General features: G+C 43.4%; 1 protein-coding gene across 1 annotated transcript; it reads left to right on the top strand.

Moving 5' to 3' along the window:
* The first annotated feature begins 5311 nt into the window (after positions 1 to 5311).
* Positions 5312 to 13884, top strand: Tagap (T cell activation RhoGTPase activating protein). Its single transcript, XM_055616041.1, has 10 exons — positions 5312 to 5388; positions 6169 to 6253; positions 6342 to 6395; positions 6681 to 6747; positions 8021 to 8187; positions 8692 to 8853; positions 9306 to 9415; positions 10792 to 10987; positions 11581 to 11695; positions 12341 to 13884. Exons 2-10 carry the CDS (start codon positions 6227 to 6229, stop codon positions 13579 to 13581), a joined length of 2139 nt encoding a protein of 712 aa, XP_055472016.1. The 5' UTR covers positions 5312 to 5388; positions 6169 to 6226; the 3' UTR covers positions 13582 to 13884.
* Positions 13885 to 24847: the final 10963 nt, after the last annotated feature.

Here is a 24847-nt window from a genome sequence, read left to right as displayed (position 1 = left end):
TCGCTAGTGTTTTTGTTTTCTTTTTCTTCAAAATGTTACTTGTTTACAGTAGAAGGATCAGTCTTCAGGGTTGCTGTGGTAAGCTCTTTGTCACTGTGGTTTCTTTGCTCAAATTTTTCAGGTCAAAATGGGCTCAGAAAATTTTAAAAAGGGGAGATGATTTCATTCTTCAGGTGATATATGCTCTGAATTGATGCTCCGCCAGTGGCACTGTGGAAGTTTGAAACATCAACTCAGATTCTAATCACCCCATTGCAGGATGTTTTATTTCTTGGTCTTCATTTGGATCCCAATAACCAAGAAAGGCAATTTTAACGGATCATTTTGTCCTAACCTTCCTTGGATTTCAAGCCAGCTTTCTGAATACACAGAGTTCTTCAAATATTATTTTATACTGAGGCCATTTTATATTCTGACACAAAGATAGATTATCAAAATATCTGGGGTGAAAACATAGGCCCTCAGCACTGGCGCTGCAGAAACACAGGCGTTTGTGAGTATAAAGGATGGTTCTGCAAGAAGCAGTGATGCTGTGCACTCTTTGGGGGACTCTGGGGTCCCAGAAATCCTCAGAGAAGTTTGGGTCATCCTTGTTCAACAAGAGAGTTAAAAGTTGGGTGGAGGACAGCCTTTTTCCTACCAAGGAGAAAGAGAGGAGGACTGTGAACTTTCTTTATTCTGGCCCAGATTTGGGCCCCTATTTGCAAACTCCTCCTCTGAGCCTTTTTCATGTAGTGTACATGCAGCTGCCTGCCTGTCAACTGTCCTAGAAGGTTCTTAGGGGATAAACAGACAAGAATTCACCATAGAAAGAAACTTGGGCGGCCAGGATATTGTATAGCCTACAGAATCCCGAGTTCTCACTTAAGCGTGAGAATCAAGACCTGGTCTGGCTACAGGACCTGTAAGGATAACCTCAGACCTTGGTTCTAAGTCTCCCCAGGGCCTCTTCTGTGTCATCTAATGAGGACATCCGTGGGACAGTAGGGAGTCTAAACTTCCCGTGACTTTCACAACCTGGCCATCTCTCCAGCCTTGCAACTTTTAATCTTGGGAAACTCACACTGAGATTGCAATGTCCTCGTTTCTTCAAACAGTCTTTGTAGGAAAACAATGGAGTGCAGTGTAACTACTGGATGCCAAACACTGTTCTGGACACGTATATGGATAAGGTGGCCACTGTTTCCTGCTTTCTAAAACTCTGCCCCAGGGGAAAGAACCTGGAAGAGTCTCTTTGTGGAGGAGACGGGACTTCAGCTAGGATCTCCACCAGGCAGATGTCGGGGTGAACCTCACATCAGTTTATCAGATGCAGAGAACTGGAAGGTGATTTTTGTGAATGACGATAGGCTGAAAACACGTGACAGGAGAACATGTAGGAAAGGCTGCCTTCCCCTTTCAAATAATCCATAACATGAACTGTCTAGAAGATGAACTTATCAGTCAGCCTATATATAGGTAGCCCAGCATTGGGGTGGTGCTGAAGCCTTAAAGGAAACTATTAGCTCTTTGGGGAAGCAGGAGTCCGTGCAGAGAGCTGTTGATGGGAGGAAATACCGGGAGCGAGCCCCTAGGTAAGCTCCTCAACCTTCCTAATGTTGCAACCTTTTAATTCCTCATGTTGTGGCGACCCCCTGCCATAATAAAACTATCTTCATTGTTCCTTCATAACTGCGATTTTGCTACTGTAACTATAAATGAATCATACGGTAATTAGTTTGTATGCAGGGTATCGGATATGCGACCCCGTGCAAAGGTCATTAGACACCCCGGGGGCGGGGTGTTGAGACCCACAGCTTGAGAACTGCTTCCCTAGGTGTTCTTAGGAAGAGGAAAGGACTCCTGCTCAGAACAAGGAGATGAAGTGTGGAGCTGGGGCTTCCCAGCTAGGCAGGGCAAACAGTTCAGGGTAAATGATTCACAAACTCTTCTGCACCACAGGCAGGGCAGAAGTGGTCACTGAGACTGGAAGTTGGAAAAGGAACGAAAATACTTCCTCACAACTCACACACACACCACAGTGTGTGAGGCATGAACCCTACAGCAGAGCCTCCTGGCCTTCCAACTTGGCCACAGTGAGAGCAGAGCTGTGTCTAGGGAGGAGAGGTGGGTAGAACCAGGAACCAGAGTCCTGGAATCTTTACAAATGATTACAAGTGTGATTCTCACTGAGGTGTTCTTCAACCTCACCCTGCAAAAAACATCTGGGTTCCTTCCCATCAACTGAGGATGAGATTTTTGTCATGCAAGAGGATATAGGCTTGTTCTCCAGAGAAATGAGCTAGAGAAAAAAGATGTAAACAAACAAACAAGCAAAAGTAGATCAGTTCATCTTTGAGAATGTAACAGGGCCTGGGGAGATGGCTCAGAGGTTAAGAGCCCCGGCTCCTGTTGCAGAGGCCCAGGATTCAGTTCCCAGCATCTACATGGAGGCTTACAATAATCTCTAACTCCAGTTCCAGGGACCCTGACACACTCCCCACAGGTACCAGGCACACACATACATGGTGCACATACATACATGCAGGCAGAACACCCATACACATAAAATAAAAATAAATCTTTTTTTTTAACTTAAAAAAATTAAAGACAAAAATACTTCCAAATTTCACACTGTGTTCACCGTGTTGTTACTGCAAACCTTTTCAGAATCAGGCTTTTCTTCCACAGACGGCTCTATTTCCAACTCTGCTCCGGCTGCATGGCATTTGGAAGAAGCCACATCAATGACAGAATGTTTTCTTAGTGCCACAGCCAGACCATCTGGCAATGGTGGCTCTTGAGCAGTCACACAACTGTATCTGTTAATTGGGTGGTGACTGTTAGACTTTCTAGAGGCACCAATGTTGATGAATGTCTTACCTTTGGGTTCTATTATCAACAGCCGGGTCCTAGAAAAACCAACATCTTTCTGCTTTAGAAATGTAAGGTTCCCCCTCCAAAAAAAGAGAGAAAGAAAGAAAGAAAGAAAGAAAGAAAGAAAGAAAGAAAGAAAGGAAGGAAGGAAGGAAGGAAGGAAGGAAGGAAGGAAGGAAGGAAGGAAGGAAGGAGAGGCTCCAACTTACTCTTTTCTATTGCCATAGTTACTGCTGTATTTTGGAGCTAGTAACTCAACATCTCTCTTAGTTAATAAAGTTGGACATTGTTGGTCCATTGTTGGGAGTTATAGATAACAGGCACAAATTTACCAATGTAGGGTTCTGAAAAATGGCTCAGTGGGTAAGCATGAAGAGCTGAGTTTGGATCGCCAACACCCATGGAAAACCCAGCATGCCTGCATGCTCCTATAACCCTAAGGACAGGCAGAAGATAGACAACTAAATGTCTAGATTGGCTAGCCAATCTAGACAAAATGGTGGACACCCTAAGTTCAGTAAAGAAACCCTGTCTCAAAACAAGATAAAACAGGAAGGAAACCTAACTGTGGCCTGTAAGCAGGCCTGAGCCATATCATGGCATCACATACCACACACATTCATACCACATACACAACACATACATGCACACGCAACTCCGTCTGTGTAGCTGTTTCTGCGGGTCACCGCACCATTGATTGTGTGAACTGTATGTTATTTATTGTTAATGAAAGTGACAGACAGGAGTTCTGAAGGTTCAGTATTGTGTCCTAAATCTGACTCTCTGCTAAGTGTTCCTCATGAGGACCCCTGAGTTGACAAACCAAAGAATAAATGATTTACCTTTGCTCACAAGTGAAGCACTTTAAGAGTTACCCAGAGAGGAAGCTCGGGCATATTTGGGGCTCAGGATGAGAAGGCACCCCTGAGTGACTTGAGCAGCTGTCACTACAGGAGCTCTAGTTGTCCGACCTGTGACACTGGAAGACACACTTCAGCACAATGTGCTCATAACTGTGCAACGAGGCTCTTGAAAATACCCAGCCGAGTGCTCGGCACATATAAAGATGTTAAGTATGACTTAGCAAGCTCACATTTTAACCTCAGAACCAGAACCATGTGCAGAGTTTGTGGTAATGCCAAGAATGAGAGCTTGTGTCCCCAGGAACAATGTGACACCATGGTGCCAAAGCCTTCCATTCCAGGAAGACGAGCTGGGTCTCTTTGGTGGGGGGATACTGCAGATTCCCTGGGGTTCAGAAGGACCCCAGGAAAAGTAGGTTTCATTCATAGAGCACCAAGAATCTTCAGCCTGGTGAGAAAAAAAGGGCTTTCTCCAGGGCAGCAGTGCCCTTGATGCCAGAGAACCCTGAAAGCAATCGTGGATGGGGATGTGACTCAAAAGTGAAGCGTGTTCTGAGGGGCAGGTTTTAACAATCAAGCACCAAAACCATAACAAGCCTCTTAGACAAGTCAGCAAGGTGCCACAGAGCCTAACATCAAATTATCGGTCGGACATTCAAAGCCATAGTCCTGAGGTGCCAGGTCAGTCCACATCCACATGGGACATGATTTGGTTTCAAAGAAAAGAAAGAAGAGGAGGTAACAGAAGAAGCCAGATTGGAGGGTGCTTTTGCATGCAACATAACCTAGTGTTTGCCTTTCAATCATTTCTTTTAAACTTCCAAAGATGCCAAGATATTGACAAACATGTGACTCTTTTACTCCACTCTGCAAAACTGTTGATGCTAAAATGAACGCATCTGTGCCAGCCTGACTGCCCTCTCACTGTATTTCACAACAAACGTAGAGCTGTGGTTCTCTACATGAGAAATAAATGTGATTCTCTGTGGGCAGTTCCCTGGTTCCAAAGAAACCGATGGAGCTTTTGAGGGTAATCAGTTTTTCAAAGAGGGAAGTCATTTCTTGGTCTCTGTTCTGGTTTTATGGCAATATCCTGTACCTAGATGTGCCAATTAATATCTAGTCGTGGTGGACAGAGAAGATGGTGGGTGAAAGAGGGACAGCACCCAAACAGGATACCCAAAGCAGAGGGGGGGGCTGACATAACCACTTTAGAAAAGAAAATGATGTTTACACACAGGAAAACAAAATTTATCCTTTGCACATACCACCTTTGACATTAATCAGAGCCTTCTCCTGTGTTCAATATGTCATGTTTTCCACCCCTAGTAGTTTGTAGAAATTTTTACTTTGAAAGGGGGTGGGAATGAGGAGTGGGGAGGCGCTCGGAAAGAACCATCGCTGCCCTAAAAGGAATGAGGAAGTGAGAGCTGTGCAGTGTCTGGCTGGCTCTGTCTGTGTGACAGCCCATGATGTTCCTTCCGTCCCCAGTAATATTCTGAGTTTCCACCTGCCCGCCCCCGCCACATATATCGAGTAGCGCGTGAGGCTCAGGGCTCCGGCGTCTTGTCTCTGTGGGTGGATTCCTAGGGTCAGAGTGTCATGCTGTGTCTCCGGTTTTTCACAGTTCGCTGGAGGTAAAGGAGCTCAGGCTGAAAACTCTCCTGTGGTAAGTACTATAGATTAACAGAACATAAACTGCCTTGTGGGTCGTGGGTCCCTGAAACCTCGATGTCACTGAAAACAGCTCTGCCAAGAAATATACGTCTGTCTTAGAATGACTCTAAATGCAGAATGTGGCAGCTGCCGTTTGGGGATTCAGGAATTCTATAAGCGTTATTTTGTTTGTTTCTGTTTACTGTAAATAGTATCCTAGAAATAAATTTCCTTCTTTCTTGGGTTACATGAGAGTGCAGAGCATTTTTTAATATAGGATGCACAAGTATTCAAAAGGAAAAAAAGTGCTAGTTGCTGTCATTTGTATTCAGATCCTCCTGATAGGAACATAATAACGAGCAACAAATATAAATAAATAAAGACATCTGACTTAGAGAAGTAAGCAGGAGGTTTCTCGTGTGCTGTTCTTAACAGCTGGTGACAGTAAGCCTGATATTATCTTATTTCATGGAAACAGGAATCTTTATTTCATTTACATAAAATAAGTTGCAAATGAAAAAAATGGATGAGATTCTCATGCTACTCTTTAGTGGAAGACTTTTTTTCCCTCTTTATTATTATTATTATTATTATTATTATTATTTATTACACTTTATTCATTTTGTATCCCCCCCATAAGCCCCTCCCTCCTCCCCTGGAAGACTGGTGTTAAATGAAAACTTTTCTATCCAATAGCTTTAAGATCTGGGTTTTGTTTGTTTTTGGCAAACTGACTCTGAAATTTGTTTGGTTATTCTATTTTGTAACTTTTTTCCTGTATGATTTACTGTAGACAGAATCAAAGCCTCGCCATAGTGAAATTCCCCACTGGACTGTCAGCCCCGACTCCAATGAAGCTGATAAGCAGCCTTGATGTTGTACGTGAGCCCTTTGCACTTTTTATTCATCTTTCCCACAGATAAGAGCTAAGGGCCTTCACTAATGTTACTTTTTCCTTTCTTTTAGTCAAAAACACTTAATGCCAATAACATGGAGACATTAATTGAATGTCAGTCAGAGGTAAGAAAGCAAGGTTTTAAATTTTGTATTTTCATTGTGAGAAGATAGAAAACTTTCTTTTTTGTTGATTGTTTGGGTTGTTTAATTATCAGTATAAAATGAATGTCAGATTATATATTAAGCCTATGCCTATCTATTGAAGTATTCTACAATGACCTGAGAAGATAAAAGACAGAACAGTGCAGATGACTTAATCTTTAAGATGACTAAAAGGCTGTATGTGCATTCTGTGGAGAAAGACTGGGTGTCTTCGGACACTGTTTTAACTGAAATACATGTTTTCAGGGTGATATCAAGGCGCTTCCCCTGCTGACATCATGTGAGAGTGAAGACAGCATTTGCCAGCTAATTGGTGAGTTTTAAAAACATACTGATCTCTCCTGTGCGCCTAATTCGCGCTCTCGGTTTGCAAAAGCCACGGGGCTTTTACTTTACTAGGAATTTGTTTTCTGAGTGTTCCGAGAGACTGCAGAACATTAACCCTTGACTAGAACAGCAAGTGCTGCAGGAGGGAAGGTTCTGTCTTTAGCCAGTGCCCAGCTCCACAGGGGGTTTCCAACCAGGTTGCTAGTCTCGGGCCTCATAAACCTTGAGGACCGAAGCATGCACACACTGGAGAAACGTTCGGCCCGCCACTCGCCGCTCACTTCCTTCTCTAGTGGAGATTGCATCTAAGAGCCCAGGAGGCAGTTGTTGCTGGTCTCCAACCCCAAAGAATCAAACATCCACCCCCCTTATTGTCTTTCGTAACGTATTTCATTACGACATGCATCAGACCTGACCACCCCTCCCAAAGTGTCCGGATGGACCTCAGCATCCTTGTCTTCCTTCCGCTTGCCAGTACAAAATATGTAAAAACGTTTGCCAGTTTTAGGAAACATAGCCTTTAAAATTAGAAGGGCGGGGAGAGAAGATAGAAGGGAACTTCTGGATCCAATCCCCATCACACACAAGTTTCCTGGTTGTCAGAAGGGTGGGATAGTTGGCGAAGTGCCAAGCTTGGGTGGCTGCCTTCCTGGAGAATCCTGTATTAGCTTCTGAAAGAAAGCTGCCACTGGGTGACTGCGGGATTAAGTGGGTGATGTAGCCCCATCTAGTGGCGGCCAAGCTCTAGGATGGGGGTGAACAGCCAGCCCTACCCAGAACCTTCAAAAGGACCTTGAGCAAAACACTTCCTCTCTCTGTAACTTTGACATTCGAAGAAATAAACTAAAATAATGTCCATTAATCAGAATGTATTATCTGTAGTCATTAGGAAGACATTAAAAACGGGTGGTTTTGACCCACACAGTTGAATTTTGCTAGTTCTTTTGTGGCTAATAGTTGTGAGGGTAAAAACAGGAAAGGTGGGGCCTTTGAAGAACCCTGGTGTTGATGTTTAGGGACTGGTTACCCTGGAAACGGTGTGGTTGTTTGGGGGTTGATTTTCTAAATCAAGGGTCATGCCCTTGGCCTTCTCAACTTTTCAATGTTTTTTTTTTGGGGGGGGGTGTTTTTTTTTTTGTTTTTGTTTTTTTTTTTCAGCGTGGCACACTATACAGATAGGATGATCTGGCCAGTATGGCTTATTACTAACATTGACTTTTTTTTTTTTCCTCTTTATCTCCTTGTTTCCTTGGCTATAGAAGTTAAGAAGAGGAAGAAAGTGCTGTCCTGGCCCTCTCTCATAAGAAAGCTTTCTCCTTCCTCCGACTTCTCTGGATCATTGGAACCAGAGCTGAAAGTGTCACTGTTTGATCAACCCTTGTCAATCATCTGTGGGGAAAATGACACACTTCCCAGGCCCATCCAGGTAGGTGTGTGTTGGCTCATAAGCCTGCTTCCCTTTTGGGTGGGACTTGCGAAGTCTTTGGGAAGCCTGAACGTGAAGGACCTTGTCTTTCAAAGCCGCCCACCCCGGTCCAGTGCGGCGGGCAGGCTGTGTGCCGGTTGTATCCATCAATACGCTTTGCCTGATGGGCCTCCCTCAGTCTTCTCACGTGTGGTCTGCAGAAGGAAGACATTTGTAACCTCTAAATACTCAACAGAGAGGAAGCAGGGGTGTCTATGGAGAAACTAGTGTTTCTTTGAAAGCGTTTGAGAGGAGAGGGCCCCGAATAATTTTCAAATGTGCAAAATTAACGCTTTCATAATTTACCTCCTTTGAATAAATAATGAGTAAAGGGACATCATCGGTAGCACTGGCTTCAGTCTCTCCTCCTGCAACAGGAGCCTACAGAGGGGTTTCCGTGCCTTAACAGCAGCAACGTGTCTGTCTCCAAGAGACTGTTTCCTGATGTTGCGTCTGCTCCCGCAGGAAATCCTCACCATCCTCTGCCTTAAGGGCCCTTCAACTGAAGGAATATTCAGGAAAGCTGCCAGCGAGAAAGCCCGCAAGGAGCTGAAAGAAGAGCTTAACTGCGGGGCCTCTGTGGATCTGAACCAGCTGCCTGTGCACCTCCTGGCTGTGGTCTTCAAGGTGAGCCTGCGGCACTTGCACCAGGCGGCCTGTTGGGGGCGCGCTGACACGCTCATCAGGAAACCAACACCGGGCACTACTCCCTGCCGGCAAAGCCAGCGGATCTGGGAGTTCTATTTGCATGTTTGTTTTTCTCAGTTAAATCTTTTCATTAGTCATGTGAGCTCCTCTGTTTCAATGATCCCAGGTTTCAACAGACAGGCATGAAATTCTCTCAAAACATTATTTGATTGCCCCATGGCAAAGTCCATTTATAAATCTGGTCTCCCAGGGTTCACCTACCTAGTGCATCTTATTACACTGGTTACGGGGAGGTTCTTAAATACAGTGTAGGTTTGGCAGAGGCTCCCTGAGGGAAGCAAATGCAGGGAAGTGACTGGGTGAGCAGGGGTGCCTGCAGAGGGGAAACACGGGAGGTAAAAGACTTCACTGCACCCCTTTTCTCCCTCCAGGACTTCCTCCGAGGAATCCCCCTCAAGCTGCTTTCCTGTGACCTCTTTGAGGAGTGGATGGGTGCCCTGGAGAAGCCGAGCGAGGAGGACAGAATTGAGGCCTTAAAGCAGTAAGTCCTCTGTCACTGCAAGGGGCCGGGCCTCCATCTTTGCTCCCTCATAAAACTGTGCAAGTGCCTCGAGATTTCTGTCTCACAGAAACTGTGAGGTCCAGGGAATCTGAATGGAATTACTCAGCTGCTCCCATCATGGAACCTAGAAGGCGCCCTAGGTTCTAAAGGGTGCAGTTCTACCCAAACGTGGGAAAGCACTTCTTGAAAAGCAGAAAGTAAACTCATAGATCCCACGATAGGAGAGAAGCTAATCACAGGAGTGGTTTTAAAAGACACAAGACGAACTCAGACCCGTGAATGCTTTACCACAGGCTAGCCAACAAGGTTGGAGTTAGCCTTAACTCGGTAACTAGTGTCGTGACAGCCACTGTTCTCTCAGGTTGCACAGCAAAGCAGCTTGGAAAGGAATGCTTTGTTCATAAAGCTCCACGGCAAACTATCTTCCTGTGGTTAACAGAAAGAAAAAAGAAAAAGAAAGGAGGAAAAGAAAGGAAGTAAAAAGAGAAAGAAAGAAAGAAAGGAAGGAAGAAAGAAAGAATTCTAGTAGTTAACAGAAACTACATTTTCAAAATGGAAGCGTGGCCTGTGCCTTAACTGCAGAATCCCAAAGGCCTTTCGTTAACATGCCAGCACTTATGCCACGGCCTAAGAAAGCCCATCAGTATGCAATAGCTGTCCCCATGACCAAGTATTTTCCATGAAATATTTACAAAAAAAAAAAAAAAAAAAGAGTTTCTGTCCCTCCCCTTACCTCCAGAATACTAAGATTATCACAGTGTTTGTACTTGCACATAAAACTCTTTTATGAAACCAACACTAGGAAATGAAAAGGACCCATGCGTTAGGTTCACCTCATTTTTTTTTTGAAATAGCAAAATTTAAAGAATCTAATTACTATTACTGGAATAATGCTTGCATTCAAGTACTGCCTTGCCTCTAGTTACAAACATGCTTTTATAAAGACTGATTCTAAAGGTTTTTCAGGATGATATAAAAATGGGAGATCTTCGTCTGGAAATTATAGTTCAAAACAGTGTGAGAAACAAAGAATTCTGACCCAGTTATTTGATGATGTAACAAAATTGTTTTCAAAACGTGAGGCAGGCTGCGACCGTTACACAGTCTCTGTTTCACAATCGGCATTCGTGTGTGTAATAAAGACGAGTGCTATTGGAATCCCAGTTGCCGCCAACTTATGGTTGGCCGACCCTGTTCCAAGTCAGCTGCCGTAGGAAGCGTCTGGAGCTGCATTTCACAATGTCTGTTGTGAAAATGCACCTTCCTCGTTTTAAAGGAAGTCCGGTTTGGGTAGAACCTTTCGAGAGGCCATACTAAAGCTACACGAAAACCATCATCCCTTAACTTTTTCCCAGGGTTGCCGACCGCCTCCCCCGGCCCAACCTCCGGCTGCTCAGACACTTGCTCTGTGTGCTGCACCTCATCAGCAGGAACGCCGAGGTCAACAAGATGGATTCTAGCAATCTCGCCATCTGCATCGGGCCCAACATGCTCACTCTGAAGAATGATCAGGGCCTGTCTTTCCAGGCCCAGAAGGACCTGAACAATAAGGTATGCCCTGCCTCTGTGGGAGAAACTCCCCGGACCTGAGTCCACCCTCTGTAAAAGCCACTGAAATGCTTCCTGTTTGAGTTTCTCAGACTAACTCAGGGGCCTCAGTGGAGGTCTGACCTGCAGGATGTGTTTGTGGTTGCTCTCTCTCAGATACATGCATTTGCTGAAGCACAAATTGTACGTGTCCTCTGTTGTCCTGGGAGACACATCTCAGCAGCAGACACTCAAAGCACCACCCGCCTCCCCGGCTGGAAAAAAAACACTTTGTTCTTTTTCTTCTGCATATCACATTCTGCCTGTTCAGCTAGAAGCCTGGACAACCACTTCCTTAAATGAAATCTTCAGTTACTTCAAAGTAAAAATTGCTTTTTTAATTCTGTAAAGAAAATGCATGCCTCAAAAAAACCCATATAATAGCAAAGCGTATCACTACCACCAATTCCAATGTGCTTTTTCCGACACATAAAAGTATCTAGTTCTATTTCTGCCACTTCCCTAATAGTTGACCCTGATATGTCCTCATTCTTTGCTACCTTATTTTTTTATGAATGTACTTAAGCTGACAAACTGCTTGTTTTCCCCCCATACAGGTTAAGACATTGGTGGAATTCCTCATTGACAACTGCTTGGAAATATTTGGGGAGAACATTCCGACACATCCCCGCATCACTTCCGATGACTCTCTGGAACACACTGACGGTTCAGGTATGGAACATTCTGTCACTTGGTTGTGGCTCAGAGAAGTTCAAGCTAGTTGGTCGTTGGTGCTCCGGGCAGCGATACAAGGCATCCCTGGTATTAGAAACAGGGTTCGCCTTCACAGAGCAAAATTCTATGAGGAAGTCATTAACCACGGAGGCCTTGCTGTCAGGTTTCTCCAAAACACCCTCTCACACTGCCCTCTTTCTGTATCGATCTGGGATTTTCTTCCTTCTAGTCTAAGTCATGAATAACTCTTGATTCTACTAACTAAACTTTAGCTTTGGGTTGGAGTAAGGAAATTCCGCTTTACAATGGAATGTAAATCCAGTGAAATGGAAATTGATCCAATAAAAGAGCTACCCAAAGGATCAATCTTATGCATTCAAACCAATAAACTATATTGTCATTGTCATCTTCCTTTCCTCGCATCTCTTTCCTGTCCTTCCACCATTTCATTTTCCCGTTTTCTTACCATTTGAACATCATTTTAGACAAGAACAAAGTTTCAATGTATTCAATTTATTATCAGATCAAGCCCCACATACGTCTTCCATTACCACAGGTAGAAACAGGGTGGCCTATAATAAATTCTGTTGCTAAAAGAGCCTAGACAAAATGTTCAACTCTTCCTTAACTTTTTTTTCCCAGATGTGTCAACTCTGCAGAATGACTCAGCTTATGACAGCAATGACCCAGATGTGGAGCCCACGAATGCCATCGCCTCTCCCAGTAGGCAGCTGGAGGGGCCCACTGCCACAGTGGCTGTCCTTGAAACCCGGAGCCCACAGGACACCAGTGAGTCAAGCTTGGAGCCAAATTTTAGCATGGTAGCCAGGTTGAAGAGCTCCATTGGCCAGCAAGACAGGCGGTTCTCTGAACCCAACATGTCACCCTCACAAGAGTGCCTCATGGAACGAATGACAAAGCAGAAGCTAACGAAGAGTGAGGATGGCTTCACCATGCCCCAGGAGGCCTGTTTTGAAGGTGATGAGGCTGAAGACCCATTTACAGAGGAAGTCTTCCCAGCAGTTGAAGGCAAGCCCAAAAGACCAGTGGATTTGAAGGTAAAGAACTTGGTCCAAGGTTTAGCATCATCACAGGGACTGGTACACAAAGCTTTCTCTAGTGTCTCCACGGTTGAATCTTTGGACAGCTCACCTGCGCCTTCTCCTTCATGTCCCAAAAGAAACTTCTTCACCAGACACCAGAGTTTCACCACAAAGATGGACAAGCTCAAACCCCAAAGAGAAGTTCGAAAGCACTCAATGTCATTTTCCTTTGCCTCTCACAAAAAAGTCCTGGCCCGGACCTCCAGCATTGGGTCTGAGAAATCCAAAAACTTTTCTAGAGACCAAATCAAAGATTTGAGGAAAGAAAGCCAGCTTGCTGGAAGAATCATCCAGGAAAATGAATCAGCAATCCAAAGCCAAACAACTCTGGGCTTCAGTTTGTCCAGAACCTGGGCTGTCTCAGTTGATAACATGTTCCAGCTAGTTGATGTGAGAAAGCCAGGAAGCCCTCCTTCTTATGAAGAGGCCATTCATTGCCAGACATCCGGACTCACAGCCTACGCTGGCCAGACGGTTGGAAGTATGAGAGAGAGGATGCTCAAATGGAGCACAGCGTTGACCCCTCTGCCTTCTCACCACGGAGGCGACCACAGTGAAGGGACACCTGGTGGACACAGGTTGTCTCCCATGACTGAACACTGGAAACAGAGTCAGACTGTCAGTGTCTCTGTGGAAACTCAGGGGAGATCTGAGCTGCACCGATTGAGGACCATGTCGGAGTCCGTGCAGAAGGCCAAGCTGGACTGTCTCAGACAACAGCACAGCCACATGGTCTTTGAGGCCAACCGACTCCAATGTGCTAAAGAATCCTACATTTAGGAGGGAGACCTTGGACCATGGCTAACTTGTATGTGGAGACGGGACTGCCCAGAGAACTGCCTGCTAAGTCTGTTTTTCAAAAGGTCGTGAATAAGCTCATTCAGAATGTCGTGCAGAGCTGTCCTCTGTGAGGGGGGCTTACACAGTGACACCAGAGGGTGTCTGTGTGTAACTGGGTTTGTGCAATATGTAGTAAATGTATAAAATGTATTACATACAAGGTATTAGATGCAAAGGGTATTTACGTATACCCCTTCATGCATGCATTTCTGTACTTTATATATATATACATACATACAATTAGGTATGTATGTATGTATTTTTTTGGTCCCCAGGCCCTTGTTTCTTTTGTTTAGTAAAAAAAAAAAAAAAAACAGCTTTATTTTTCTTAATGTCATGCTGGTATTCACATTTTCCATGAGCTGCATGAGGTGGAAATGTCTGAACCTCTGGTGTTAATGTGTTCTCCCAAGCAGGCTTGTGAGCACTATTGAGCATAGAAGGGAGTAGACTGAGAGACACTGCACGGTGTGTGAGCTGTCGGCAGCACTGCGAGAAGGCCTTCCAATCATCTAATGGCAGGCATGTGGGCGGTATGGTGGGAATGCATTATGTCAGTATTAATTCACGCAGAGCATGGGAGCTTCCGTGGTGCAGCTTGTGCAACAGCGTGGTGGTAAGCAGTGTTGTTTGCAAGGCGGGGGGGGGGGAGGGCTGTATAAAACCTTCAGTGCAGCTCCACTACAATAAACTGCCTCCTCCCTTACAGCGCTCATTAGTTGCTGGTGTTATCTCCTTTGCCTCGAACAGAAATCTATCAAGAACGTTATCCACACACTGGTCCATGCAGCCTGTGTCTGTTCATTCTATATTCATTGTTCCAGGCCAACACACACCTTGGAGAGCCTGTGTCCGGGACATGTTGTCTCTGTTCTGTGGGGATTTGAGCCACTTTTTTCAGCAAGCAGTCATTCAGGGACAGAAAAAAACAAAACAAAACAAAAAACTACAGAATTTAGGATAATCCAGCAAATATAATACTTCCCATTTGTAATGAATTAGGCTTCCCAATGCCTTTGCATACCCTGCTCTTGTGATATTCAATTTCCTTTATTATTGGCAATCATAAGAATAAATATTTGTGATATTAGAACCTTACCACTCAATGACCTGTATATGTATACAAATATTTTAGATATGAGGCTCCCATCTTCCTAGTTACATCTGTTTTTATAAAACACCATATACACTCCTGATTTGGGGGTTGTCCAGCTACCAGGTTAAAAAGAAAAAGACCCGATGCTTTCTCAGAGGTGATTTATTGAGAATTTGGTTAGTCATGTTATAACTGGGTTGCCCAAGCAACATGATCAAAACAAACATTAAAAATGTTCTAATAAGAATGGCTAATATCAAAAATTCAAGTGGCAGCACATGCTGGTGATGATGTGGAGGAAGAAGAACACTCCTCCTTTGCTGGTGGGAGTGCAAACTTGTACAACCACTTTGGAAATCAATCTGGTGCTTTCACAGACAATGGGGAAATAGCTCTACCTCAAGTCCCAGCTATACCATTCCTGGGCATATATCCAAAAGATGCTCTACCATACAACAAGGGCATTTGCTCAGCTATGTTCATAGCAGTTTTATTTGTAGTAGCCAGAATCAGGAAACAACCCAGATGTCCCTCAAACAAAGAATGGATAAAGAAATTATGGTGCATTTACACAAAGGAATACTACTCAGCTACTAAAAACAAGGAAGTCATGAAATTTACAGGTAAACGGATGTAACTAGAAAAGGTCATCCTGAGTGAGGTGAGCCAGACTCAGAAAGACACACCCGGTATGCAGTCATTTGCAAGTGGAGTTTAGCCAGATAGCACAGGGTAGACATACTACAATTCACAGACCCAAAGAAAATAAGTAACACGGAAGACCCAAGGGAGAATCCTTAAATCTCTCAGAAGGGAACAAGACAGGAGCCTAGCATAGCTGTCTTCTGAGAGGCTCTACACAGCAGCAAATCAAAACAGATGCTGAGACTCAGAGCCAAACATTGGGCAAACGTTGGGAGTCTTGTGGAAAAGTTGGAGGAAGGATAGAAGGACCTGAAGGTGACAAAACCTCCACAAGAAGACCAACAGAGCCAACTCACCAGGGCCCAGAGGGGCTTGCAGAGACTGAAGCACCAACCAAGGACCATGCACAGACTGGACTTAGCCCCCCTGTACAGATGTAGCAGATGGGCAGCTCAGGCTTCATGTGGGTACCCTAGTAAGGGGAATGGGGGTTGTCTCTGACATGGACTCTGTTGTCTGCTTTCTGATCACTCCCCCCTGTTGGGACTGCCTTGCCAGGCCACAGAGGAAGATGTGCTCAGTCCTGACACAACTTAATGAGCTGGGGGCGGGAAGAGCGCTCCCCTTATCTGAGGAATAGGGAAGGAAATATGGGGGAAGACAAAGAAAGGATGGGACTGAGAGGAGAGATGGAAGAGGACTGCAATCAGGATGTAAAGTGAATAGATAGATAGATAGATAGATAATTTTGAATGTTCTGATAATATAGGCATGACATTAATCCCAGCACTTGGAAGACAGAGGCAGGTGGATCTCTGAGTTGGAGGCCAACCTAGACCACAGAGCAAGTTCCAGGACAGAGAAACCCTGTCTCAAAAAAAACAAAACAAAACAAAACAAAACAAAACAAAAAACAAAAAAAAAAAGAGCTCTATTAAGGGTCTGGAGAGGCTTAGCAGTTAAGAGCTTTTACAGAGAGCTGTTGTTGCTCTTGCAGAGGACTCAGGTTCAGTTCCCAGCACTCACGACTCCTCACAACCATCTGTGGTTTCAGTTGCAGGGGATCTGGAGCTGGTGGCCTCTTCTACCCTCCAGGCATGCACATGGTGGACTTACATACCTGTAGGCCAAACATAATACATAAAATACAGGGGAATCTTTTTCAAACACTCTATTAAGCACCAATAATGAATCAGTCTGGAAGGACGGGCCATCCCTTTGACTGATAAGTGAATAAGAGCAACCCCTTCTCACAGCTGAGTGTTAACAGAGGTATGGCCTTATCCCTGCCACAGCCAGGCACTACCCTGAGTCTTTCAGTATTAAGAAAAAATTATCTCCCAACAGGTTCTTAGTCAGATAGACAGACAGACAGATAGACAGATAGACCTAAGATAGATAGATATGATAGATAGATAGATGATAGATACATACATGATAAATAGATATATGATATGTAGATAGATAGTAGACAGATGCTAGATGATAGAAAAATATATGATAGATAGGTAGGTAGGTAGATGAGAGATAATAGATGGTAGATAGATAATAGACAGAGTTTATACATATTCAAATATAAATATATCATTTATTTGAGATAGGATTTCCCTGTTGCCCAGTGCCAGAATGTGAAACCTTCCTGTCTTAGCCTGCTAAGTACTGGGGTCACCAGGTGAATCACCACAGTGGCTCCTAGTGACTTGCTAATGAGAGTCATAGCATTGCCTCCAGCAGCTGGCCAAAACAACAAGGTGGAAAGTTTTAAATGTAGGCCTCCCACTTTACCAGTGACTCGGCCTCCATGTGTCCCTTCCTCAAGTCCTAAAAATCCTCCCCAAATGCCTTATTTTATTTATTTATTTATTTATTTATTTATTTATTTATTTATTTATTTATGGCAGGGTTTCCTGTGTAGCCTGAAACTCACTGTGTAGACCAGACTAAGCTGGAGCGCACATGAATCCCCTGCTCCTGGGATGAAAGATGTACACTGTCAAGCCTGGCTAATTGCCCATAAAACAGTGACCTGAGACTGGAGCCCTGTAGCACAGTTCATAGTCAGACACCTACGGCTCCTGTTGGTAAAGTGTGTGTCATCCTTGGTGATGTCTTTGACCAGGAAGGAGAAGGCACTGTGGCTGTTTTGAATATTACTTGGTGTGGGGCCCGCTTGTTTCCATGTGATCGTCCACAGATGGTTCTCAAGTGGATTTCCTAATTCTGTTTCCAAGCATGTTCACTTGCGGAGGCTGCCACAGAGTACTACAGCTGGAAGGGGCACCTAAACAGCAGAAATGCCCCGTGCACGGCTCTGGAGACTGGGAGTGTTAGCAAGGTCCATTCCGTGCTCCTGTTTGACACCATGGCCAGCCTTGTGTCTCTCCCTGAGAAATGTTCTTTCCTCCTATAAAGAGAGGACAGGACGGAGGGTGACACACAATGTACTGTAATTTTTTCCAAAGACATACTTTATCCCTGACCCCAGGACCTAAATAAATTAAATCTGACCTAGATATGTTGGCTTAGGGAAATTTACCAAAGTTGGGAGTGTTTGCTAGCCGCAAGAACAATTGTTTAAAACTTAAACCCAGCAAACATACAGTCCAACAGCAGATTCCATGGCAGTTGAATCAGCAGCTAGGTTCTGCAAGATTAATATACCAAGCAGTGGCTAAAGGCCTAAGCGCTTCCCAGTGCTGGGGATGGGAATTTCTAACACTATCTATACTAATGCATACTTAAAAGAATAATTAGATACATGCCCCATTGTGACCTCACTGGGAGAGCAGGAAGCCACATCAGACAGGATCTCAAATAGATGAAAGTTCTTCATTGATTGAATTATGTGGTTTTTAACTCTTCCTTGGCAGAAGGAGAAATACTGAGAAGGCCAAGCGGACTCAGTTTGCTAGAGATGACAATGACTCACTTTTGACAACATCTTGAATGTAGCTTGAGACACTATTTTGTCCACTACAGCATACAAGTTTAACATGGGGACCAGAGAGATGGCTCAGCGGGTAAAAGTGCTCGTTGCCCAAGCATGCAGACCCCCAGATCTAGGACTCACACTTGCTGCCTTTGCCTGTGACCCCAGATCTTGAGAGAACAGACAGGAGGATTTCTGGGGCTTCTAAACCTCGACAAGGGGTTGTTTCAGCTTGCTCTCTGGGTTTTTGTTGCTCGTTACAACGCCATAAACTGATCTAAAGACCATATTGTATATCATCTCAACCAGCACACATCCATAGACGTGAAGAAAAGGAAAACGATAGGAAAGTGACCTGACTTATCCTAAGCCATGCTCAGGGAAACAGGCAGGGTGGGGGCTCAAATAGACCCCAAGCAACAAAATGAGGCAGAGGCAAGACACTCAGCACGTGGCGCTCACAACTCAGACAGTGGGAAACACGAAGACCTTACATGAATTGCTTGAGAAGAATGGCTGTCGAGGAAAACAATCAGAATGCTGGGACAGTGCCTCACAATTCATGCCAGCCTGGATTCTAGACGGGTAGAAGATTTAAGCATGGGAAGTACAAAAGTCAGAGTTCTAGAATAAATAGGAGAAATCTTCTTAGATAACCTCAAAATAAAACAGGCCTTTACAACATGATTTAAAATCTAAAGACCCAGAATATAACAAGTTAAAAACCTGAACATAAAAAATTAGTAAAATGTTGTAAACCAAATAAAAACTAATGAAGTTTGTACTTTGTCTGACAGAAAAAGGAAACCTCCACAATCTACAGTCCTATTAAATAATAAGGAAAATGATAGGCAGAGCCACGCCTCCATTTCTTAAACTCGTTCTTGCCTTAAAAAGTATAATTAGGTGAAGACCACCATTCTCAATAAGTACCAGTCTAAGTTTCATGGTCTATGCCAATGACAGTGTTGGGAGGTTTGGTCTCCTTCCCTTCCGCTGGAAACTGATGTGGGACAGAACTGAGCATGGTGTGTATGCATACGGTAGCAGAGACCCAAGGCCCAGGGACATGGCCAGGCTCCAGAGACAGGCTTCCTGAAACCTGCCACTTGCCTCCTGTCCTCAGAGACACTACAGTGCCCACTGTGCTGGCGTCCCCAGCTGCTGGAGGATGGCGATGCTGAAGGGCTGCTCTGATGCTGAATGGGATGACACATACCCAAAGTTTACCCACTGAGAACCCCATGGGTCTGCAATGAGAGTTAGCTTTCTGTGTGATTTTAATTCCACCAACAGTGGCGCTTTTTGCCATTTCATCCTAAGGGGTTTCAGAAACGTACCCTACACAGCTCCGGCTCTTTGTGAACAACTCAGCACTTCCAAGGGTGAAAGGTGGAATTATCTAACTTTGTTTAAATTGTAAAAGTGGGTAAGCTGCACAAGTAGGAGCTCTGCCCTTAAGGTAGCTTTCACTCTTTTTACAGGGCAATCTCAACACACATATCAAAGACAGCCCAATGCTGCTTTTCCAGCACTGAAGATGTAGAGTCAGATGATCTCTGTGAGTCCAAGGCCAGCCTAGTGTATTCAAGGCCAGCAAGGCCTGCATAGAAAGACCCTATCTCAAAAGAAAATAAAAACATATCAAATATAATATTATAAAATTATCTTTTGAAGAAAAACATTAAAACTCCTTTTATAAGATTTTTAACGAAAACTAATTATTAAAAGATCTGCTGTTGAAGCTTTTTATGTATCTGTGTGTGGGAATGTCTGCCTCCCACGGAGGCTAGAAAAGCATGTCTGGTCCCTCATGAGCCTCCCAACATGGAAGTGCTAGGAACTGAACTCCACTCTTCCATAAAAGCAGCTAGTGCTATTAATTGCTGAGCCATCTCTCCAGCCCCCAAAATATCAAAATGTCAATTAACCTAGTTTTTAAGCCCCCGAAGAACTAGGCAAACTCCATGTAAAACATATAAGAAACAAAAATACTAAAAGTTAATTAGTTGAAAAATGTTGACAGATCCATGTGCTAAATCTCAAAAAATTAATTCTATGCATTCTGTGCATTGTTAGAGTCATCCCAATTCTTAGTCTGATGCGCTCAAAAGTCTTGGATCCCATTCCAAAACGACATGTGCTATTTGACCTTTCTCTTTTAATATATAACTCCTGTATAGAATTCAAATTTCTGGTCGCCATTTAGGGAAAGAAAGAGGAAATGATGAAGCTATTCTAAAATGCTGAAACTTCATTAAGACCTGGTCTTAAGCATTCTGGGGTGGTATTCTGACATATTTTTGAAGTGAATCTGGGGATGTAGATAGCAAGACGTCAATTCTCAGAACACTTACTTTCCTCCTTGTTACCTCCTGTCCTTTATTTCCACCTTCTGTGCACACCACCACGGTCTAATCTGAAGAAAAACAATCCAGGGTAAGCCTGATCTCAGCTCTATTTATCATGAAGACAGCATTTTAACAACTGCTTAGGCATCTGTATACCCTTGGTCCTTTATCAAGATAGTAAACTGTTTTGTTCTTACACTGGTTTATATTCTCAATTGACTTCATTGAGGTATAACCATGCAACAAACCTCATCTATTCAGAATACATGGGGTGGTTGATTTTATCTCACATAAACACCTAAGAAAACACTGCCACAATCGAATCATTGAGCACAGACAGAGTTATCAGTAAATACTTAGGGCTGCCAGTTTGGTTGGGCTTGGTTTGGTTGATTGCTCTAGTTGTTAGCACGGTGGTGTGGATGTTCTAGTATCTCACTGTGCATTCATTTGAATCTTCCATCGACTAGATGATGACGCTCATCTCTTCCCGTGTTTATTGGCTATCTAAGAATTACCCAATCTTACGCAGGTAAAACAAACTGCAGTGGTATTTATGTATTCTAGAACCTTATGTATTCTACAAAGTCTTTGGTTTGTAAGGTTTTGTCACAGTATGCGATTTGTTTCTTTATTATTTATTCCTGTCACTGTGGGTGGGCTTTGAGGTGTCAAAGGCCGACACCATTTCCTAGTTAGCTCCCTCGGTCTCTCTCTCTCTCTCTGCATCATGCTTGCGGATCAGATGTAAGCTCTCAGCTACTGCTCTGATGCCATGCCCACATGCCTGCTGCCACGCTGCTCGTGTACTATGCTACCCTCTGGAACTGCGAGCCCCAAAGTAAATGTTTCCAAGTTGCCTTGGCCATGGTGTCTCATCACAGCAATAAAAAAGTAAGCAACACATTTGTTCTTGCTTCAGTGCCTTTGCCAAAAACTGATTGAGGGCTGTGGATGTGTCTGGTGATGGAACATGTGCCTTGCCTGAACAAGGCTCTAAGGTTCAGCGCCCAGCAGCATGTCCACCAAAAGTCAACAATTGACTTTATAGGTATCTCACCAGGGCCCGCATGCTATTTCTTACATCTTTTATAGCTATCCTTCTGCTGTGTACACTGTGCTGACACTGGAACTTCAAAGGAAGTCCTGAAACTTTGTCACAACCTTTTCCTTCTCTTTGACTATCCTAAGACCTTTCATCCTCATGTATTTTCAGCTAAGTTTGCCAATATCTAGGAAGGTTTTTCCTGTTTGTTTGAGACAAAGTACCCTGTAGCCTGGTCTGGCACAGAAGTTGTTATACAGCCAAGGATGACTTTGAACTTCTGGTCCTCTGGTCTTCATCTCCAAAGAACTGGGATCACATCCCTTTGCCACTTCAACCAGTGTCCCACGGTGCTGGGCTTCATACACACTAGGCAAGTACTCTGCCAACTGAGCCATATCCTCAGCCTAATATCTAGAAACTTCAATTGGAGTTTAATTGAATCTCTATATCAATTGATAGAGCTGGCACCTCAAAACTGTTGAGTTTGCCATTCCATAAAAATACTGTATCTTTCCACTCATTTAGACCCTTCAAAAAAATGGTTTGGGGAACTGAACCAAAGGCCTCACGCATGCAAGGCAACTGAGCAAACTATGACCTACACCGCCCTTGTTTAGCCATTTTACAATTTCTCTCAGCAATTTTCTGTGGTTTTTCATGTCCAACAAACATTTATTATCAAATTTATTCACAAATCTTTTTAATCTCCAGAGTGACAAGACATTTTGGAAAATTTGTCTCTCTCCTGTGGGTATGAATTCGGACATCGATCTCTACAAAATCAGACTTGAAATTTTAAAAATGACTTGTCTAAAAAATCAAAGTAACAAAAGGAATCTTGTACATGCAAATCAATACCTGTGCCAATTCTCAGGCAAGAACAGCTAGATTTAGCAATAAAAATATACAAGTCTGAGAGGGGATCTCTCTAGGGTAAAATGCACAAATTTACAATTATTTTTGCCTCTGGGATCTGCTATAACTTTTTTGTTAACTAGACAAATGATCCCTATGTTTAAAAGAGTTATTGGGCACTCTTTCTTAGTAAAAGTCCCGAAGGAACAGATTTCAGCTCTAAATATTTCAGTGTGCTTTAAGGCTTAAGGAAGTTCACTGTCTGTTAAAGATTTAGCTCCCTGAGTCTTACAATATAAATATTAAGAACAATAAAATTCAAGTGCCATACCATTCTGTACATCATTTCCAAGCAGAGTGAAACTCTGATAACATTTTGCTACAAATACTCATATAAAAACAACTGGAATCATTGGTGAACTGCCCTAACACTGCTGGCCCTCACTGAGCATGCTCCTGAAGAGAAGAGGCAATATTACAAGTTGGATTCTGATCCTATATTCTGGAATAAGTCTATTATATTTTACAAATCTGAAATGTTTTTAAAACCACAGAAGGAGCCCATCAATGAAGCATATATTTTTATCAGATATTAAGACAAAGAAACTCATGGTCTTAAACTTTCATAAATCTAAAAGTACTTTTATTCTTCCTGCCCACATTTCCTGTGTTTTTAAGCCATGGCTCACAGTTTAGGGCTGTTCTGAGGTGGCTGTAGGGGAAGAAGACAACCAGTGAATGAAATCACAGAATCACAGGCCCTTATCATAACCTGACAATTAAAAAGAAATGCATTCAGGTCTCAAATCCTTTGACAAAAATAACTCTCATTTTCAAGAATAGAAAGTGTTAGGGAAGTTTTATATATTCTTACAAGAAATTTCCATCCACTAGATGTAAATTTTACTTTTCATTCAAAAACACACCATGTTTTGATCCTGAGAACTTCCTGAGAAGCTGGGAGCACACTCTGAGTCATGGTTTGACTCTGCCTGGTGAGCGCGCGCTCCCTCTGCCTCTTACTAGAGAGAATCACTGAAACCATTAGATCAAAAGGAAATGATCGGAACATCCTGTCTGCTTCTCAGCTCTGTAGGAAACTGAAAAGCAGCGGATCTACAGTTCTGAGTATTACCGCCAGATTCAAGGAACCTCCAGGCAGGGCATCGTCAACCTGAAAGCTGGGCCAGAATGAGGTTCAAAGGATCCGATGTTTACATGATTCCGGAGTTTCTCTATAGGAAAAAGAAATGCTTGCAAATACAAATTAAATCACACAGATACCTATCTAGGATGAAAAAAATAATTGTGAATTATAAACTGAAGGAAGACTGAAAATTTCACAAAAATTTCCATCTGAATAGAATGCACTTTAATCAATTTCCCAATACTTCTCGCTAATGCTCTTTTTTCTGTATGCTTTAACTAAAGACTATGTTAAGTAATTTCTTCGTGTGTGTGTGTGTGTGTGTGTGTGTTCCCAATAGAAAGCACAGCAGTTTTCTTTCAATATGGTTAGCGCGCAGGGTTCCTTTCAGCATTTCAAATTTAGAGGGATTTATTTCCTTTAGCTTTTGAGGTTGGTAATAACATGTAGATGTGTACAATCATCAATGTGAAAAAAAATCTGTCATGTATTTTTCACACAGGGGTTAGAAAATCTAGGAAAATTATCCACAGACCACACCGTGTTGCTTGTCTGGCTTTCATGTCTTTGGCCCTGTCTAAATACTAAATTTCTCCCTACTCCAACCTTTCTGTGGAACTGCTCACTCATAGCTATAACCTGTCAACATGACGTGTGCACATGAATTTCAGAATTAGCAAATCCAGAACAGAACTCTGGACTTCCCATTCCCTCCAACAGCTGAGTGCATCTCAGTGAATTATGTTATGATTGTGTTATTTCACTAAAGCCAAAAATGTGGTGACCATCCTGTGTTCATCCATTCCTCACCCCCACATCTAATCCTTCGCTAATTGTTCTAATTTCATCCTGCTTCAGTGACAAATACCATGACCAAAACAACTTAGGGCAGGAAAGAGTTTTTACTTCATCATACCAGCTAGTCCATCACTGAGGAAAATCAGGGCAGGAAATCAAGCAGGAACATGAAGCAGAGGCATCTGCTTGCTGGCTTGGTTATAGACCCACGATGAGACAGCTTTCTTATACAGCCCAGGACCAACTCTGAGGGAATGGTGCTTCCAACAGTGAACTGAGCACGCTCACATCAATAAGGGCAACCAGACAATTCCCCCACAGACATGTCCACAGGCCA

The sequence above is a fragment of the Psammomys obesus genome, unplaced genomic scaffold (assembly GCF_907164565.1).
Source record: "Psammomys obesus unplaced genomic scaffold, mPsaObe1.curated_primary_1811, whole genome shotgun sequence".
Classification (NCBI taxonomy): Eukaryota; Metazoa; Chordata; class Mammalia; order Rodentia; family Muridae; genus Psammomys; species Psammomys obesus.
Note: the sequence above shows the minus strand (reverse complement) of the source record. Positions and strands in the feature narration are given on the sequence as shown.